Source organism: Lissotriton helveticus, chromosome 1_1, assembly GCF_964261635.1.
Source record: "Lissotriton helveticus chromosome 1_1, aLisHel1.1, whole genome shotgun sequence".
Classification (NCBI taxonomy): domain Eukaryota; kingdom Metazoa; phylum Chordata; class Amphibia; order Caudata; family Salamandridae; genus Lissotriton; species Lissotriton helveticus.
In genome coordinates, this window is record NC_136057.1 from 766,993,281 (window position 1) to 767,014,778 (window position 21,498).

Genomic DNA, 21,498 nt, shown 5'->3' on the forward strand with positions numbered 1-21,498 from the left:
GGCCCCGCCGCCGTCATCGACTCCAGTCCCGACGCCGCAGGGCCCCACAGGATCCAGGCCTGGATCTAGGTCGTCGCCAATCGACCTCACAACTCTTCCGCTGGCGCCGACCCCGAGGGTGTCGCTCCCGGTGCTGTCTTCGGACGGCACCAGCCCTGGTTTCAGCCCCGGTTCGGGTGCGACGCCGGAGCGGCACCACTCGGCGCCGTCTCCGGCGTCGATGGGTGAGCAATTCACCTACGACCAGGCTCCATCATTTTTGACTGTTTACCAGGAGATGGATGACAAGGAGGACTGGGAGGGGTCTGAGGACCCTCTGGCACAGTAGTGCCAGTTGAGCTATGACTGCGCAGAAGAGCTGGGGGAGGCCAGTGGTCTGGCACTTCGCCCGACACTGGATTCGTCTCTCCTCCCTCCGTGGCTTCGGAGGAGGGGGCTAGATATAGCGTGGTGTTGAAGAGGGCAGCCAAGGCCTTGGCTCTTGAGCTCCTAGTCGCGGCTGTGAGAACTAACCTCCTCACTGAGGTGCTCAAACCGCAGGCAAGCTCCTCGGAACCTCTACTGCCGTTTAATGAGGCCCTCACGGACGTTCTGATGGGCACCTGGTCCAACCCCTCTACAGGCCTCCCTGTGGATCGGAACGTGGCCCGACGCCACCGCCCGGCTTCGGGCAACCCCTGCTTTCTGTCTGTTCACCTCACCCCCGAGAGCCTGGTGATCCAGGCCTCTACGTCCCAGACCACATTCCCGACCGCTCCTCCGGATCGGGAATCCAAAAGGTATGATCAGTTTGGGAAGAAACTGTTCTCCTCTCTGAGTTTGGGGCTGCGGTCTGTCAACACCACCTGCCTTTTGGGCCGTTACACCCACTCTCTGTGGGATACGGTTGCGGACATGCTGCCACAGTGTCCGGAGGAGGCCCAGGCACGGCTCGCCCAAGCCCTGGCGGAGGAGCGGGATGCAGCACGGTACACAGAAGTTACCTGCCCGACCTACTGCAGGCAAGGAAACAAGCCTGCTTCCTGCCAGTGGGAGCTTTAAAAATGCTTCTGCAGCGAAGACCGCTGTTCTGTTTTCCTGCCTGCACTGATGCGGGCATGGAACCATGAAAGCCCAGGGTTCCCATGGTCAATATAGGCTGAGACAAGGGAGCCTCCTCCTCCCCTCACACACACACTTTTAACCTTTAAAAAAAAAAAAAGATTGGCACGGGGGATGGAGTCCCCGGAGCCTGAAATGGCTCAAAGAGATGGGGTGTGCGGCCCTTCCTTCCCTTTTTTATTATCTTTGGCCCCTGGGATGGGGTCCCCGAGGCATAATACGGTTCAGGGAGGGGGTGCGCGTGGGTCCCCTCCCCTTTTAAATAAGGCACAGCCCGGGAGATGGGGTCCTTGGGCCTATGTAAAGACTCAGGGAGAGGGGCTTTGTGGGCCCCCTCTCCTTTCATTTACATTTCGGCCCTGGGCTCAGGGAAGTGGGCTGCGTGCCCACTACCCTTTATTAATAACTCTGCCTCGGGGGCGCAGCCCCCAGGGCCTAATAAGGCTCAGCGAGGGGAACCTGCAGGCTCCCATCCCCTTAGAATGGGGCAAAAGGTGATGAGGTGAACATGCCCTAGAAGGCTTGGGGAGGGAGGCTACATGCCGCCCCCTCTCCTTTTTTATTGGAACTGGCCCCATGGGATTGGGTCCCCAGTGCCAATTAAGGGTTGTGGTCGGGGCTGCCTAGCCCCTTCCCCTTAATATATATTGGGATGGAGGCCAACCCTACGAGAGAGAAAGAGAGACTCACACAATCACACACACACCTGACATTTTTTACTTACGTGTATCCAAATTTGACAAACAAACTCTTGGAGCTGTTTATAATGCATTTCATTTTCAGAATGAAAAAACTGTTAAAATCAGCTAAGAAAAAACTAAAAGAACATGAAAATGGAGAAGTAGGATCACAATTCAATACTGTTTCTGGGGAACTAAAGAATAACCACTATGAAGCAGAAAACCAAATGACTCGGCTAAAGGCAAAGGTAACATTTCCTATATACTTTCTCATCTTGTTGGATGTTACTAAGTGATTGTATCAGTTCGGCATTTGGCTCTAATATATTTAGTGACCATATTTTTAATACAGTTCTATTAAAAGGTTTTCTATTGCAGTACGCTGAAATACAAATATTGTTAATATACAGATGACAAATTTTCTATATTGCAATGAATATGTTTCTTTTGGTAGAAAATCGACAGGCAAGATCTTTTTCAAACATTTTCAAGATCTGTATTTAAGTAAAGGATATCTTAAAATCAGTGCAAATTACTTTATCACACTGCATTAAGGATGAAACGATTTTGAATCCTCCCATTTTGTTGTACAGGAACTTTTGAAAGCTTTTCGAGGTTCTGTGTGGTTTGTGTGTTTTGCTTACACCAAGTGATTTAAGTCAGGTTCCACAGTTGCACATGCATTATCTGTAATCCTTGTTATTAATATTGAACTGATTTTAGGCATGCTGGTTGAAAGCACCTGCTGCCGAAAGGTGCCAGATACAAGTTAAAAAGTTGGCCTCATGTCAAATGATAAAAAGTCCATCAAATGCACAGCCAAGGATGCGAAATTCACTGCTTGTTATAATAAATATTTGTTGAGGCTTGAAGCGCCTGAAGTCAGTTAATTTCATTCGACTATCAAAAGCGAAAGTTAAGGCCTATTTTGATAACGAGCCCTTGATGCAGCCCCTTCCCGGGGCCCAGAGATTTGCCGTGATAGAAGAGCCTTTGGCTCTGACTCCAGTGGGCATGTTATGCCTAATAAAGATCATGGCTGTACAGAGAATGATCAACTCTTTCCATCTTACAACAAAGACTCTTGCCTCTACCTGGAGTTATACATTGCAGGTCGAGGCTAGGTGGGGACCCCTCATCCCTTTTCCGGGCCTCTCTCGCCTCTCCCCACAGGGGCTGCCTCGTCGGAGGGTGAGTCGGAGGCTGCATCGTCTCTGGCACCGCCACATGGGTTGCCAGGCGATCTCCGCCTCATTCTGGGCCGCGGGGGCTTCGTGTCACTCTTCGGGCCCGTCTCGTTCCCCCACGTAGGTGTCTACCTTGGGCAGGGGTCGGGTCGGCGTCGTTCCGGAGCCGGTTCGGCTCGAGCTCCACTCCGGTCTCCGGTGCGGGGTAACTTGGAGGAACCTTGTCCGGTGCCGCCGGATGGTGCTGGCATCCTGCCTCAGGCGGCGGACCCTACGGCTCCGCGCAAGGGTCGTACAGCGGATTCGTCTTCAGACGCTCCCTCTTCTCCGGAGGCAGGCTGTATGTTGGTGTCATCCTCTCCGGAGACTGGCCGCTGTGTGGTGTCTTTTTCGCCGACATCGAAGGGCGGTTCCCCGCCCTTCCTGAGGCAGAGGTGTTCGTCAGAAGAGCAGCAGGCCCCTCATTCTTCGGCTCCCTTTGACTTCCAGGTCTGGCCCTTGGCCATCTTGCTTGGCCTCGGGGACGGCCGCCTTAGTTTGCAGCTGTCGCCCACGGAGGAGCTGCTTTCTCCACCACGGGGCCCTAAGAAGGCGGGTGCGGCCTTCGCTCACGCTGTGTCCACGGCTGTGGGCATCCTGCGCATGGGTGACCCGGTGGCTCACTTTCCAGCGGACCATCTCTTGGAGGTCCTCCACCAGGGCTGTGGTGGGAGGGAAATCTTACTTCCCTTTGAAGGTTCACTCCTTTCTTCCTTGACAGGGGCTTGGAGGCGTCCTGCCTCAGGGGACCCGGTGCCTCAGCATCTTCTGCACCGGCACCTCCCTCCCTGCCACCACTGTTGACTCTGCCATCCCAGGAGGCCCGCTGGCTGGACTCTTGGGGGTGCAACATGTTCGCCTCGATCAGCGATGCCCTGCGGGCCCTTAACACCTTGTGTGTTCTGACTAGGGCCTCCTCCTGTTTGTGGGACTCGGCTGAGTCTCAGGGATCCGCAGTGTCCCAGGAGACTGGTCAGATGGACTTACGGCATCATGCGTTGGATGGCCGGGACCTTGCAGCGTTTATTCTCCTCTCCGCTCTGGCCCGGCAGAGGTGCTGGGCCGGGCCATGGCTTCCTCAGTCGCTCTCCGTCGCCTGAGAATATTCGGGAGTGACTCATCGACCTTCTGTTTGATGGCAACCTGTTGTTCAATGCCCCGGCCAACTCCGCCATCCAAAGGCTCTTGGCGGTGCTCCGTCCGCCTCCTCCTCTGCCTTATCCTCCTCCGTCTCCTCTTCAGTGACTCCTGAGTTGGGCTGATTCTGGGCCTTCTTAGGCTGGTTGTTCTGGCTGTAGAGTGTGTTTTTTGGCCATTTGCGTCCTTCCTTGGGACTTTGGCATTATTGGCTGCTGGACAACCCTTGTGTGCTCTGCCGGAATTGTTGCGCAGACTTGGCCCTGAGATTAGGCCTTCTGCTTTGCTTGGGCTGCTTGTCAAGCCTTTCGCGGGGGTGTTTTTTTCCCCATGGCTCTTTTGTTTTTCCTCTGCTGCGGAAGTTCTTCCAAAGAGGGTTCCCATATTTTGGGACTTAACTTACCCTATGTGGGGTAGTGGTAGCTGTCAGATGGCTTGCGCTCTGCTAGGGGGTTCTGGTCGCCTTCGGGTGTCTGTTCTCCATGGCGTTTATGTAGGTTGCTTTTGCTTCTTGAGGTTGTGTGCGCGACCTCTCGTAGTGGTGTGCCCGGGCAACTCCTCCTCTCCCTGCTTCTGTTCTGAGGTCTGGGATGATCCTGTGTTCTCCCTTGCCAGGCACGCTTACTTGGCCTTCCTGGGGCCTCCGGCTGTTCTTCTTGCTTCTGGCGGCTTTTGACTGTTGACGCTGTTCTGGCTGGCAGGTTGCTCTCTGTCTGGAGTGGGTTCGCCTTCTTTTCCCTCGCTTCCTTGGGTCCTCTAGGCTTCTTCTTCCTCTCTTCTTCTCTTCCTGTCTTGGCATTGAGCTGAAGCAATGTTCTCTTATAGGGGAGTGGGGTGATTCGGCCTCTCCGGCCTTGCCCTTGATTCCTCTGCTGTGAGTGTACGGGCCTTTTCGGCCTTCTTCTCCCTCCTCTTGGGGTCGGTGTGGTTCTGCTTGTGGGGGTTCCCATTGTCTGGCAGGGGCGAGGTTCTACCTGGTCCACAGATCTGGTCCCCTGTGGGGCCCTCTGTTCTGTATTGGTTTCTGGGGTCCTTTCGCAGACCCTCCTTCCGAGGGGGTATTGCTAGGGTATCTATTATAGACGAAGGAATCTGCAGCTTGTACTCTCTATCAGATGTACGAGTTACTTACCTTCGGTAATGATGTATCTGGTGAAGACGATTCTAGCCGCAGATTCCTTCAGGGCCCGCCCTTCCTCCCCTATTTTGCGAGGACCCATGGGTTGGTCTAAGGTACTCGCCTCCCGGCGGGGGCTGTGTCTCCTGTGAGTGCCTTTCTTGTTCTGGACGGGTGGTTCCATCTGGGGGCGGTTCATTCCTCCGTTGGTTCTTTGGAGGATGGGGTTCCGGTGCTCTGGTGCCCTGCTGTTTGGCTACTCCAGCTTTGGGGGGGGATTGTTTTCTACCCCTGTCCTCCCTCCCCTCCCATTGCTATCCTATGATTAAGGGTCATCTGGCCATGTCTTGCCCTTGTCCCTTGTGGGTGGTTGCCCTCTATGTTGGGGTGGTTTGGAGGTTTGTTGTCCCTGTCTGTCTTGGGACTAGTCCCCTTCCTTGCTCGGGATGGGGGTGGTGGGTTACTATGTGTACAATGACTTTTATGCATGTTCCTTGCCTCTGGGGCACGGAGGTGGGAGGCTGTCTATGTGCTGGCAAGGTTGCTGCGCAGGTTCTGCTTGTTCTTTCTTCTTTCCCTGCCTTTGGGTTCTGCGGTGTTGACACTACTCTGTGTGGTGTTGTTAGTCACCGTTTCTTTCCAATTTTTTTGCTCTTCACATACTGTTCCCATGCTTCCACAGTTTTTTATCTGGTGGTTCTTCGTTTTGGTGCGGAAAAGTTCTCAGAAGAAAACTGACGCAGGCGCGCCAGGGCAGGTCTTATGTGACCTCGCTGACGTCACGTACGTGGACGACGCCTGGGCCGAGTCGCGTGATGTCGCCCCGCCCCCGGCATGCAGGGATGCTGTGGCAAAAAAGTTTCCGGATCCATGGGGGATAATTCTACGTGAAGGAATCTGCGGCTAGAATCGTCTCATCACCGAAGGTAAGTAACTCGTACTTTAGAATCAAATACCCAAGCAATACCATCCTTAGAAGAGGGGCTGCGAACCAACCTCACCAAAGATCCCCAAATAGGAGAAGCCGGTTTACAAGCTAGAAGTGACTAAGCGATCCAAAAAATGATAGGTGAAGTAAGATGTTCACCGAGGGACTGACCTCCAAGAAGGACTATGGAAAGCCCATAGAGAGTAGAAAGCAACACGGCAGTGACAGTATAGAACCAGAAAAAGAGGCAGCCCCAAAAGGGGATGCAACCTACAATTGGGGGATACAAAAGGACCAGGGGCAATAGTCCATAACATAACGTATATTTGTAAAGCGCACGCTCACCTGTAGACATCTTGGTGCTGAATAACAGATGTTTATTGTTACCCATCTCAATAGTACACATTTTATCAACCTCAGATAGATGAAAGGCTGAGTAGACCCACCAGGATTTTAATCTGTGACCATGAGGTCGACAACGGGCCCCTGCAGTGGTCGCATTGGTCTACTGAATCACCAGACCCTGCTAACTTCAATCAGGGGATGCAAAGGGACCAAGGACAGTCATCCAGAGAGTCCAGGCTCATAATCAAAGGAAGGAGCATACACAGAGAACTCAGTTGCAGCAAACACATACAGCGATAAAGAGCACCCACCGATCGTCAAGAAAACTATCCTGGGAGACAGAGTTTGAAAAAAGGGAGCTCCAAAAAAAGAATGATGGAGAAAAAAGGCGAACAATGAATGCTAAAGCGTATCACTAGAAAAGCAAGAATGCTAAAGGAATCGCCGCCATAATCCAGAATGGTTACAGAGCGGCATCTGAGTCTATAGATATAGCAATGGATATGTCTTCTCTTCCATTTCATCAAATGGCAGTAGCGGTGGCCATGCGAAGACAGGGATGGCTTAAAGCCACTTCGTTTAGACCAGAAGTCCAAGCGAAGATTATTGATATGCCGTTCGACTGAGAAAATATGTTCGGAAAGCACATCGCTGAGGCCCTTCAAGGCAACAAGGCTGACACCAACACAGCGCGTGCATTGGGCTCTCTGCAACAGGGCAGGTTTCAGTCCTTTCGAAAGAGGGGGTCGAGAGGACAGTATTCTCAAAGACATCCATATCAATCTGGCAGATATCAGCCTTACAATCAGCAGGGGTATCGCCAGTTTTCAAGTGGACAGCAGTTTCGATCCCCAGGTACCTCGTATCAGCAACAGTCAAAAGGAAAATCTAAGGCAAGAGGCAAGTCTCAACAGCCTGCTAGAAGATAGTGACTAAAACACAGCGCCAGCCACTTGTTCAAGCTCCAACAACCATTATCTGGCTCTATTTTATCAAGAATGGAAGTCTGTTACAACAGACAAATGGGTATTGGACATAATTCATCAGGGCCATACCCTGGAATTTATACAGAAGCCTCTAAATCAACCTCCTATTCTCAGAAAGCAACAGCATGTGTCCGCTCTCAAAGCGGAAATTTTATCTCTCTTGCAAAAGGAGGCAATAGAAGAAGTGCCACGTCTTCAACGGGAGAAAGGCTTTTATTCGCATTTCTTTCTAATAAAGAAAAAACGTACGGGGAAATGGAGACAGGTAATGAACCTGAGAAGTTTGAACAAATTCATCAAAAAGATATCTTTTCGCATGTTATCCCTTCAGGAAATTCTCCTTCTTCTCTGCAGAGGAGACTACTTGGCATCCCTGGACCTCTTAGATGCATATTTTCACATCCCAATCCAAGTAAATCATAGAAAATTCCTAGGCTTCATGGTGGCGGGCACCACTACCAATTCAAAGTCTTGCCATTCGGTCTGAAATCGGCCCCAAGGGTTTTTACGAAGTGTATGGCGCCAGTGGCAGCTCACTTAAGGCTTCAAGGTCTCCAAGTCTTCCCATATCTAGACGACTGGCTCATAAAAGGTGCTTCGCTTCAGGAAACACAGCTCTCTCTGCAGTGTTGCATGGATCTCTTCAGTCGTCTGGATGTAAGAGTCAATCTGGAAAAGTCATGTCTTATCCCATCGCAATCTCTTCAGTTTCTGGGAGCCATGCTCCGCACAAGAGAAGCGCAAGCTAATCCATCAGAGGAACGCGTACAAAAGATAATAAATCTGGCTTCTCATCTTCAAACAAGAAAGTTCACTTAGGTGAGAATCTACAAGTCACTATTGGGGATGATGTCTTCTTGTATCCCCTTGCTTCCCAATTGCAGGCTCGCATGAAGCCTCTTCAAGAGCTTCTGGACAAAATGTGGATTCAATCTCAAGGATCCTTCGAAGACCGAGTGTCGATCTCTCCTCAGATAAAGAAGGCCCTGTCATGGTGGACAATCAGAAAACAGCGTTAAAGTTATGTAATGATGACAGACACATCTCTGCAAGGTTGGGGGGCACATCTCCAAGAATTAGAAATACAAGGTCACTGGTCAGAAGGAGAAATTCATCTTCACATCAACCTACTAGAGTTAAAGGCAGTGTTCTTGGGATTACAGGCGTTTCTACCCAGGATCAGAGGTTCCACGGTTCTGGTCAGGACCGACAGTATGACTATCATGTTTTACCTACTAAAACAAGGGGGTACAAGGTCGGAACTTTTCTCAATACAAGCGCAAGAAATTTGGAGGTGGTTGCTACTCCACAATATCTCGCTGCAAGTTCAGCACATTCCGGGGGTGAACAACATAAGAGCAGATGCCCTCAGCAGATCTCCAAATGTTTCTGACGAGTGGGAATTACATCAACATCAACTTCTCCCAGTCTTTCGCTTATGGGGGACCCCATCACTGGATCTTTTCGCGACGGTTCACAACTCAAAATGCAAGCACTTCGCAAGCAGATTCTATCAGACAGGATCGTGGGGCAATACACTTCGAATGTGTTGGACAGGGATGTTCGCATATGCCTTCCCTCCATTCCCTCTAATTTCAAAAGTGATTCGCAAAATGAAATGGGAACTGTGCCATTTAATTATCATAGCTCCAGCATGGCCGAGACAAGCTTGGTTCTCCAATCTCCTCAAGCTGTCAGTGGCACCCAGGATTCAGTTCCCATTTTCTCAGAACCTGATTTCCATGAACAAAGGTCAAATTCTCCATCCAAATGTGAAATCGCTCAATTTATCGGCATGGAACCTCATGAGCATGAATTTCAATCTTTGAATATTTCTCAGGAATGCCGAGATATTCTCTCCAAATCACGGACAATCTCTACAAACAAGACCTATTCGGCAAAAGTGGAGGAGGTTTTGTCAATGGTGCGCTTCCCAAAATCTTCATCCCTTTAATATCTCTTCAGAACAAATTCTGCCTTATCTTTTGCATTTGGATAAAGCAAATCTTTTACATGCTTCTAGAAAGGTACATTTGGCAGCTATCTCCGGATATAGGAGAGATCCTAACCGTCCATCTCTCTGGTCTCAAAGAGTGATAAAAGAATTTCTCAAGGGACTTTTCAGAACGTTTCCCCGAGTTCACCGTCCAACAGTCTCATGGCAGCTTAATACGGTTCTGGCACAGCTCATGTAGTCTCCTTTTGAACCGATACATAAAGCGGATTTACAGTTTCTCTCATGGAAGACAGCCTTACTTTTAGCTCTCACTTCAGCAAGGAGAGTAAGCGAAATTCAGGCTTTCTTGATTTCTGAACCTTTCCTCCAATTTCGTCCTGACAAGGTTATCTTGAGGACAAACCCGAAGTTCATTCCTAAGGTTCCCTCCATATTTCATCTCAACGAACCTGTGGTGTTACCTACATATTTTAAAGATCCTTTGTTGTCTGCGGAACAATCTCTACATTCTCTACACATCAAAAGTTGTCTAAAGTTCTTCATTGACAGAACAAAGTAATTCAGAAAAAACTGGTTTTTTTTTTTAGCATTTTCTGGTCCAAGAAAAGGTTTGGCACTTTCCAGATCTAGTATTTCTAGATGGATTTCTTCGGCTATCTCTCTGTGCCATGACAAAGCCGGTAATCCTCTTCAATCCAGAGTACATGCACATTCCACCAGAAAGATGGCAACTTCTACGGCCCTATTTGCATGAGTGTCGCTGCCAGACATTTGCAGAGCAGCAACGTGGAAGAATGTGCACACTTTTACTAGACACTATTGTCTAGATACAGCATGGCGAAATGACGCGGCAGTGGGAGAAGCAGTTCTACGACATTTATTTCAATAGGGTACTGTTCTAGAGTATATAAACGTTATTATATATATATATATATATATATATATATATATATATATGTTTGCATGTATTTCAAGGTCATGCTCTTGCTTTATTTACATTCGGTCTGGTCAATGGACATTCTTTGTGTAACATTTTGGAAATATTATATTGTTATGATTGTTATTATATGAAAATAGGAGCAGAGCCCACAAAGGCTGTGAGGTTCTATCCTGAGCAACACTCCTTATAATAAGTACTGCTCGCTATTCTGATACAAGCATGTGAATCTATGAAAGCTTCAATACTTGAGAAAAAACTAGTTACTTACCTGTACACTATGGTTCTCCAGTATTATTTTTCATAGATTCACATGCGGCCCTCCCACCTCCCCGTTACTCAGGTAGACCTCTTATCTCTGGATATTTCCTTGGCTCTCACTCGGGCTGGATATCTGAGGTATGATGGATCTGCTGGGGAGTGTGATGTCAGGGCTGGCAGCTGATTGGCTGAGTTTTGGTGCAAATATTATGGTCCCCTATGGGACTTTCTATGCAGTGTTTTACTCTATTTTTTTTTTTTAAATATATTTTTATTGCAGATTCGTGGGGAATACAAGCTTACATTTCAATATCACGACATTCTGTGGTGACCATCATCAGAGGACGTAGAGAACATAACACAGCCGTTCAGCCCACAACCCGGAGGTCGGGCGGCGGTAGCCACACAATGTCTAGAAGAAACAAAAATCAGGAGAAAGAAAGCCTGGAAAATCTCCGTCCTCAGGAAGTCACTTGAACCATTATCTGCTTTTCTCCATCCCCACACTCATCCAGCCCAACAATCGTACTGCTACAAAAAAAAAAACAGTTTCCCGCCCTCCACCCCCCGTCAGTATCGCTGCTGGTGTGGGCTTTATTTCAATATATGCATTTATGATCCAAAGAGATCTGGTCATCAGTATATCTAGTTGTGTCTCATGGAACCCTCATGTGGTTACTCATCGTCATTCTCATCCTCTAGCAAATGATCTTTCAGCGCCTGCACCAGCCCTTCCCATGCCCTCGCCATCTCCATGCTCTTCTCATTGGATGTCCTAGTGGCCTGCTGAAACCTGACTGTACTCTCTCCCTGGGCCCATTTCAGTAATTTGTTCGTCCACCTCCTACTGGACGGGCCCTCCCTCGACTTCCAGTGCCAGGTGATTTCCCTCTGTGCCAATATGAGCCCCAAGTCAATAAATTTACTAGTGATCTTTGTTTTAGCCATGTGGGGAAACCAAAGCAGTAAACAGGTGGCCATATCAAACTCCAGTTGGCGCTCAGTGATTGCCTGAAGCAGCTCCCCCACCTCGAACCAATAAGTTCCCAACTGCGGGCAGCTCCACAACATATGATCGAACTCTACAGCAGGCGCCATGCATCTAGGGCATACAGCGTCAAGGACCTGGAAGTGTCTCCTAATCTTCCCCGGGGTAAGGTAGGCTCTATGCACTACAAAAAAGTGTACCAGCTGAAACCGGGCATTTCTGCTCCCCTTCCACGTCCTCCGTAGTATGTGGCCCCACACCGTGTCAGGTATCGGCTTACCAAGGCTGTCCTCCCATTTCAACTTTAAGACCGTAAGTGGTTCCAAGCCCTCGGCCAACATCTGGGAGTGGAGACAAGTGATCGCCTTATAAGTGCCCGCTGCCATCACCACATATTGGCAGGCTGCAGTCGTGCCAGGCTCCACTTGTCCCATCTGCCAGTGTTTACGGATCGCCGTCGTCACAGCCGCATGAAGGAGAAAACCACCATCCGGGACACCAAAGAGGTCCTGCACCACCCGGAAAGGCAACAATTCACCATCGGCATAAAGGTCGCCCACCATGTGGAGACCCAGCTCCTCCCAATCCAGGAGCAGGGACCAGTCCCCACCATGCGGTAGTGCCGTCAACATACCCAACGGGATTTCAGGAGCGTATGGGTGGGCTACCCCCACTCGCCTCTGGCTCCTGTTCCAGCACAAACGTAGGGTACGTTCCTCCAGCTTCAGAGCGCGCAACTCGAGCCTCTGCTGCATCACTATATAAGATAGTACATGTCTTTGCACCCCCTCCCCTCCGGCCTGGGCAGGGCCTCTGAAAACTCTTGCCACGTTCTGAGTGAGGATCTGCAACTGCGCCGCCAAATAGTAGAGCTCAAAATTAGGCACCGCCAGGCCACCCTCCGCTCTTGGTCTCTGGAGCGTGGTCAGAGCCACACGGCGTCGGCCATGTCCCCACAGGAAGTCTATTGTCATGGTGCGTAACTCCCTAAAGACCCTCTGTGGGATCCACAGCGGCAGCGTGCGGAAATAATAAAGCAGCCTGGGCAAGGCCACCATCTTCAGCAGCGCCGCCCTGCCTTGTATCGAAAGGGGAAGGGTCGCCCAGAACGCCATACAGCCTCTCAAGGCCCGTATACAACGCCCCACATTCCCGTCCAGCAGGTTATCGACACCGTGGTAAATGCGGACCCCCAGATAGGTAAAGCACGAAGGTTCCCAGATAATGTTCCGGGCCAGCTGCGGTCTGGGCGCGTCCTCCCGCAAGGGAAAGAGGCAGGTCTTGCTCCAGTTCACCCGAAGGCCGGATAGCCTCCCAAAAAGCGACAACAACTCAGTCGCCCCATCCAGGGCCATAGCCGTGTCCTCTAGGAACACCAGCAAGTCATCCGCATAGAGTGAGATGTACTGTGGAGACCCTCCGCTTAGCACTCCGGCATAGGCCCTTCCTGTTCTAGCCCGGGCCGCCAAGGGTTCCATCGCCAGTGCGAACAACAGCGGGGAAAGAGAACATCCCTGCCTCGTGCCTCTCCCTACCGGATAGTCAGAAGAGATCACCGAGCCCAGCTGCACCCTGGCAGACGCCGAGGAGTAGAGGACTCTCGTCCAGCGTCCAAAGTGTTCACCCAGACCGTATTTCTCCAGCACTTTGTCGAGATAGCTCCACTCTAAGCTATCAAAAGCTTTCTCGATATCTACAGACAATACTGCTGGCATCCGGTCCGGGTCCCATGAACTATCCAATACGCGCACAAGGCGGCGGATGTTGATCGATGTATTTCTGGTCGGGATAAACCCAGCCTGATCGGGATGGACCAGCGTGGTCATGTGGGGCAAGAGTCTAGTAGCCAGAATGCGGCTCAGAATTTTATAGTCCACCGTTAGCATGGACAATGGCCTATAGGAGGTCACTTCGACGTCCTCCTTACCCGGCTTTAAGAGTGGAATTATCAGAGCCTCTCTCATCGACTGAGGTAAGTATCCCAGTTCGAGCGCCTCGGAATACACCACCAGCAGTCTAGGTGCCAGGACATCAACATAGTGAGCATAAAATTCCACTGGAAGGCCATCCACACCCGGTGTTTTATTCCGGGCCATCTGCTTGATCGCACCCCTTATTTCAGGAAGCGTTATTGCGCTACCTAGATCCTTAGCACTATCCTCAGTCAGTGTCGGGAGTTGGATCTCTGCAAGATAATCCTCTATCTCGGGGATCCCCACCTCCAGCTGGCTACTATAAAGAGTCGTGTAGTAATTGAGAAAGCGGGAAAGAACCGCCGTTTGGGAGTAGACCATCCCACCCGACTCATCACGTATACTCAGGATCGGGCAGCCCCTGGGAATCGGGTTGGCCAATTTCGCCAGCAGCGTTCCCACCTTATCACCCTCCACATGAGCTTTCGTCAGATATAACCGGTAGTCATAACACCTCGGACGTTCAGTCTCCACAGCCATTCGTTCCCTCGCCTCCAACAGTTGTGGGTGCAGGGCCGGATGTTCTGGTCGCCGGCGTTCTAGGTCCCGCAGTGCCCCCTCCGCCTTGTCCACGTCAGCTAGAAGGCTCGTCCGTACACCGGAGTACTTTCCTATGCACAGTCCTCTGACCACCACCTTGAACGCGTCCAATTCTAAAGTCCTGGTGGTGGCGGTCCCATCGTTGACGGCAAAATAACCCTCGATGCCCGCTCGGAGGTCAGAACTAAAAGCCCCGTCTTCTAAAGTTTCGGGCCGCAACCTCTAAGTGGGAATCACGGTTCGAACACGTTGCCATTTGATGTGCACCAACTGGGGGTTGTGATCAGATATGGTCCTGGTCAAGTACTCCGAATGCGACACCAGGGCTGCTATTGTAGTGTTACAGAGGATCGAGTCGATCCGAACATGCAACTCGTGGAGTGCGGAAAAGTGGGAGTAGTCCCTATCAGTAGGGTGTTGACCTCTCCAAACGTCTATGAGGCCCCATTGATTCTGCCACGCCCTCCTCTGTGTAGCCAGCCTATGGACCGGGGAGGAATGTAATGGTGGGTGGATCTGCAATCGAGTTAAAGTCGCCCCCTAATAGGACCTGTCCCGCCAGGAAATGTGCCAGAGAACCGGACAATTTATCAAAAAAGCGGGCTTGTTCCGAGTTAGGGGCATAAACACTGCAAAGGACCACATCCCTACCATATAACCTGCCCTCCACCGCCACAAATCGTCCCTCCGGATCTATGACCTGGTTCGTAGCCTGGAAGGTAACTCCAGCCCGCACCCACACCAAGACCCCCCTAGCAAATGCAGAGTATGCGGTGCCAAACACTTGGCCATGCCATCTTTTCTGCAAGGCATTGCATTCCGACTTGGTGAGATGGGTCTCCTGAAGCAGGGCAATCTGGACGCCACGTCGCACCAAGTATGCATGTACCTTATGGCGCCTTGCCATAGTCTGCAAGCCACGTACGTTCCATGTTAGACATTTCAAATCAGGTGAAGTCCCCATTATGACCATCTTTCAGCACCTCAAGAGTACCAGCCATCCCGCCCACACTCAAACAGCACTGACCCCCAAACACAACACCCCACACAACTCCCTCAGTCCTCCCCCCCCAGAACAGGACCCAATAACACATCAGTCCCCATCCAAACCCCCTGAACAACACACACAATCCTAATCTGTGGTAGTCACCACAGTAAGCCTTAAGGGCAATAAGAGGCGGGTCTGGGCCAACGGGCGGCATGCGCCGCTTTCACTCCAAGTCCGACATCCCGTATAAAAGTGCGTCACCTGAAGTCCAGCACCAATGGGTACTCAGGATATCCGCTGCAGCAGGGCCTAGTCCCAGTAAATCCAGCTCCAAAAGGTTCATTCCCCGAGGATCTCGACCGCCATCTGAGGCGTGACCACAGGGCCTCCCGCACTGTCCAAATCAGAAAGTTCCGGACCCGACTTCTCCTCCGCTTCCTCAGAGTCCGACCCCATTGCTGATCCACTTTTCTGGGAGCCTGTGATCACCGCTGTCGCTACCAGAGCTCCTCGCTTGTCGGCGGCCATTATATCAGTTTGTTGTTTCAGCAGCGCCCTATTTCGCCTGCGGATTCTCTGCGATTTTCGCACCCGGACCGGCTTCGGCCGTTCCCACTCTTCCCTCCCTCTGCGGTCCGTACCAGCTCTGTACGTTTCTAGCCACGTCCAGGCCTCCTCCGGAGTGAGGAAAAAATGCGTGGTTCCGTCCATAATAACCCTCAATTTGGCCGGGAAGAGCAGAGAGTACTGAATGCCTTCTTCTCGTAATTCTTTCTTCACCGATAGGTAGGAGGCCCTTCGCCTCTGAACGTCTTGAGCATAGTCCGGGAATATCGTAACCATACTATTCTCCACCTGGAAGGGTCCCGCCGAGCGAGCTCTCTGAATCAACAGGTCCCTGTCCTTAAAATGCAACACTCTGGCCACCACCGGTCTAGGAGGTCCACCCTGCAGAGGCGGCCTGGCCGGGACCCGGTGGGCTCTCTCCAAGGTGAAGAAGGGAGAAAGGCCTTCCGGAGCGACCACAGTCTTGAACCAGTTCTCCAGGTACTCCACCATGTCCCCACCTTCTGATTTTTCCGGAAGGCCCACCACTCGGACGTTGTTGCGCCGATTGCGACTTTCGGCATCCTCGGCCTTCCGTTCCAGGACCTCCAGGCGGGTCAGCACATCCTTTAGCCTATGTTCCGCCGTGACCACAGCTGGCTTCAGGTCTTGGAGGGACAGCTCAGTGTCCATAACCCTGTCCACCAGTTTGGCATGGTCCGCTTTCAGGAGCCCCAGTCCCGTCGCCACCTGTGCTATGTCCTGGTGTAACGACTCCTTCGTCGAGGTTATAGCCTCCAGGATATCATCGAGGCGCTTATTGAGCCGCTGTTCCTGTGTTGAGTCCGTGGGAGACCCATGGGCCCCCTTGGTCATCGTCCCGTCCCATCTTACGGTCGGGCTGCTGCTTCGGCTTCAGCACCCCCGCCACCACGGCCCTCGAAGCCTTTCGTTCCTCAGTCGCGACGTCACCGTGGCCCCTTCGGGGGGCCCGGGCCTCTGGGTGCCGGTACCTGCTCAGGGGCCCCTCCACTAAGGGTGTGTCGTCAAATACCACGCTCGGAGCTACTCCACTGAGCAAACCCCCCCTCAGATGGCGAGGCAGACACTGTGCACCTCCAAGTGCGTCACTTCGCCAACCGCCATCTTAGGCCTCCAACACGGAGCGAACTGTCCACAGCAGCGCCGCCATCAGGGGGGTCCCCCACCATCCGCTCGCCGGTGCACACCTCCAGAAAACAAGTGCGCCACGGTCAGAATCCGAATCTCGACCTGGTGCCCCCTCTCAGTCACGGGCCATCGAGTTAGAGTTTCCCTGTGCTGCCGGGGACCGCCGCCATTTTGTCGTCACCACCGGGCTCCCGATCAGCTCCGTCGAATGTCGTCGCCCAGCGGACCCCTCCTCCGACTCAGAACTGGTCGCAACAGCTGCCCCAGGTGTTCCAACGTCCGGTGCTGTGTTACAGGCAACGACCAGGAGAATTATCAGGAGAATAACCGGGATCGGGCGCGGAGCTACCAGCTCACGCCGCCATCCCCGTCGGCGTCCAAGCCACGCCCCCCTGCAGTGTTTTACTCTATGATACTTCTATAGTCATTCTGTTACCGTGAGACTCCCACCATGACGACGGGGAAGAAACAAGATACAATCATGTGAATCTATGAAAGATAATACTGGAGAACCATAGTGTACAGGTAAGTAACTAGTTTTTTATCATTCACTTTATCTAAACCACAGAGATATAACTATAAATGCCTATGCACCACTCACTGTTATTGATTTTGTTTGTCAGTGAGGTAGTTGAATTTGCATATGTGATCTCAGGCAGAGGTCAAAGGTTACAATGTGACTTTCTTCATGGCACTTCCACATTTTAGTCCTGATTGGCTGGCTCTCTGGTGGGTTTTGGCATGAAGACCAACTCCATTACCATTCTTCTCTTAGGAAATAAGGCCTTTTTTTCTAGTGTGAGGAAATTGGTAGGAGAGCAATTGAAAGGATCAATGATACCTGAAACTACCCTACAAAACGCTAACAAAAGCATTACATATTGAGAAGGAGACAATCTCTTACTGTGCAGGCAGGCGTCTAAACATCAGGTAGTACTTGACATCATATGACTTGCATCTATCATGTGTGTTGTCCTTTTGTAGGTCTTGCCTAGACAGCGCATACACTGTCTCTTTAAGATATGTTTAATACAGACTGTGGGCTTACAGGCCACTCACTGCTTCCTATTTGTTATTCGAGTGTCATTTGTAAATCCTTGCTTGTATGTGGTTATTCTCTTGTAAATGTCCCTCCTTTTTGTGTGTTGTTCCCTCCTAAATCGCTTGGCCCAATTACTTGTAGCCTTACCATTTTTTTCTTGTAGGTTTCTTTTCCGGCGCAATTTCTTCTTTGATTTCTGCAAGTGTTTCTAAAAGCCTAGCCTTTTTTCGTGTGTATTATTTTGCTTTCTGTGTGCAACTGCAAGGCAGCGTGCATAGGTTAATTAAAGCTATTTTTTATTATTTCTTTCTTGTCTGTTTGCAGTGTGGCAGCTTTATTTGCTTTCTCTATACAATTATTTAGTTGCTTTCTGTGTTTGTGTGTCGTCAGTAAAGCTTGATTCCTGTATACAACTGCAAGGCAGCGTGCATTGTTTTTTTAGTTATTACTTTCTTTTGTTTGAAGCATATTTTAGCTTTTTTAAAGCTATTTTAATTTTTTATGTGCTTTCTGTGTTTGTGTGCCTATGTAAAGCTTATAAGCCTCTTGTTTTTCTTGAAATAGCAGAGTGTACCCTAACACTGCCATAAATTCCAAAGTGCTGTGGGAGTGAGAAGTTGCAGCCATCTGTTTTGTGTCATGCCAAGGAATGCGCTGGTCGGTGGGAGGAAAGCATGCTTGCTACACATCCCCTTTACCCATCCAACAGACACAATACACTCTACACTAAAAGTTCAAGTAACTCTCTTAACCTCTAAACCAAACAAAGTATATAAACGTTTTACTGTTTACTTAAATTGCTTTTGACAAACGTGTCCTCTAAAACTTGTTTCCCATCCTTGACACAATGCTGCCACAAGTTTGGACATGCACAATTCTCTTGGTCTGGAGGCAGCTGGCCATTGCCATGGAACAGCACTGGGTGTTGACAAGGCAGGCAAACTGCTTTCGTACTGGATTGATTGCTACTTTATGTTCTCCACCTTTAGCATTTCATGGATTTCTTTTTTTATTAAACAGTAGATTGTATTATGAGATTTGTAGTATTGTTTAAGCTGCTGCTGAAAGTGTCACATGCACCTGAACTTTGACAGCTACTTAATTATCAGTGGTAAAGGTGGAGACACAAAGATCTGCTGCTCATGCTCTTCTCCATCTTTGGAGGAGTCAAGCTTCTATGAGCTCTGCCGTGAGTTCTTTTACATCTGAAGAATAAACAGAATAAACAGAACAAATTGCGGCTTCGAGTTATCGCTTTTCCTAAAGAAGGTGTTAGTCAAATTATATATATATTCACTGAAAAAACCATAGGTTTGACACCAGTTATAGTTAGCTGGAAATTTTACTGACATAAAACCATTGAAATTCCCACGTTCTAGTTAGTTGGACTCACTATAACTCGCGCGCCCGCAATGCACTGCTGATGATGTCCCATATTACATCATTCATGACATGTAAAAAAAAAAAAAAAAAATTCCAACTAATTATAACTGGTGTGAAACCTATGGTTTTTTCAGTGAATTTAATAGGTTTTTTAAATGCTAATTCCTAACTATAACTGGTGTGAAACCTATGGTTTTTTCAGTGAATTTCAATGGTTTTTTAATAGCAAATCTCTATAGGTATGAAAAGTAATATTTTTTATAACGAATTTTATATTGTATAATTATGTAATAGTATTTTTTTTTTTTTTTTTTTTGCCCCGGAGCGCTCCCGGGGCGCGTACCGATGCGCTCACCGGTAAGCGCAGTGCTTCGGCGCGCCCCGGGGCGCGTACCGGTGAGCGTCCCATTAGCGCTATTCCCGCGAACGAAAACAACATCGTGACGTATCGCGTAGCCGCGTGATGCATCATATGACGCACTGCGTAAGCGCACCCGAGCGCATACGATCGCGCAACGTAAGCGCCGCCGGGCGCGTAGCGTAAGCGCGTCGGGTCACGTGACCTGAAAATAACACTTTTGATTGGTTCAGAACACTTTTGGTTTCCAAATGATGAGAAAGCCCAGGTCATGAGAACTGAAAATAACACTTTTGATTGGTTCACAACAGTTTTGTTTTCCAAATGATGAATGACCCCCCCCTTTTTTCCTCATTCTCACTTTGTTGTTTGAGTGAAGAAGACCTGCATTCATTCTGTGAGAAATGGCTTCACTAGTAGCAGCTGCAGGTGCATCTGCACCAACACCACCTCCACCACCACCACAAGGACCACCACAAGACCACATTGGTGGTCAAGAAGAAGAGGAGGACGAAGAGGAGGAGGAGGAGGAGAAGAGGCACTTTCTGCCTGAGGACAATCCCCCATACAGACCCAAGGAACATTTTATTTGGGAGTTTTACAAGATGCCAAGGGGTGCAAAAAAAGTGAATGTAGATAAGGTGACTTGTCTCATCTGTGGCGAACAACTGTCAAGAGGGAACCCAAACAAGAAGTACTCTTTTGGGAACCACACTATGATTAGACATATGCAGAGGAAGCACCCGAACAATTATTCGGCAGCAGAGGTCAGGGAACTGACTAGGAACCCTCCCCATCCTTCTTCTTCAAGCGCCTCCAATCAACCCACTCCATCAGGTGCAGAGGCTAGGGAGATGGTCCCTAATGATGGCGTAACATGTAAACATTGACCAAGGACTTTGTGTCCGAAACGCGTCTGTTGCACAACTTTGCGGGCTGAAATAAAATCTTGCCACTTACCCCTGGAGTGCGTGATACATATCGTCATGGGAAATGGTTTGAGCTTGGATATATATATATATATATAGATACACACCCCTTCGACTCGCTCCACAACAACCTGTATGCAAATCACGGTTGTCTACACCACTCAGTGAGGCCTGGGGTCAAAGAGAACGGACCAGCAAACTGTTCCAGCACTTGCTTACAGCCTCTGCGCCTGCTGGTCTGTCAATTTGGGAGAGAGTACAACTCCCTCCACTCCTCCACACCCTCATCAGTGACCAATAACATGGTAATATCTGCCCTGTCATGGTGGGGTTTCAATCTATTCACATGCAGGACCCTTTGAGGGTTCCTGGGGGTGCCAAGGTCAACCAAATAGGTAACCTCGCCCTTCTTTTCCAAGATTGGATAGGGCACACTCCACTTGTCATGGAGGGCCTTGGGAGCCACAGGCTCCAACAGCCAAACCAATTGTCCTGGAGTATACTCAGGCATAGTAGCCTTTTGATCATACCAGTGCCTCATGAGCTCCAGGCTGGCCTCCAATTTCCTGTTTGCCTTGTACATGTACTCTGTCATCCTAAATCTCAGGCCTAGCACATAGTCTAGCACATTGTCCTTTGCTTCTTTAAGAGGCTTATCTAAAGACTCTCTTAGCAGGCTCTATGGCCCCCTGACAGGGTGTCCAAACACCACTCCAAGGGACTGAAACCAACCCCTTTCTGTGGCACCTCCCTGTAGTCAAACAGTAAGCTTGGGAGAACATCCCTGAGTTTCTCTAACAACCCATTTATCAGGCCCTTCAGGGTTTTGTTGGATCTCTCAGCAAGACCATTTGCTTGTGGGTGATAGGGGGTGATGAACTTGTAGTTAACACCACATAGCAGTCA

At 50.0% G+C, this 21,498-nt stretch overlaps 1 protein-coding gene across 10 annotated transcripts in view; it reads left to right on the plus strand.

Moving 5' to 3' along the window:
- Positions 1 to 21,498, plus strand: part of ANKRD26 (ankyrin repeat domain 26) — a 1,096,841-nt gene that overhangs the window by 832,076 nt on the left and 243,267 nt on the right. For all 10 annotated transcript variants that reach the window (XM_078674324.1, XM_078674330.1, XM_078674326.1 and 7 more), the window contains one exon: positions 1,885 to 2,029. In XM_078674324.1, coding sequence (XP_078530450.1) covers positions 1,885 to 2,029 — 145 coding nt within the window. The remainder of the gene's footprint in view (positions 1 to 1,884; positions 2,030 to 21,498) is intronic.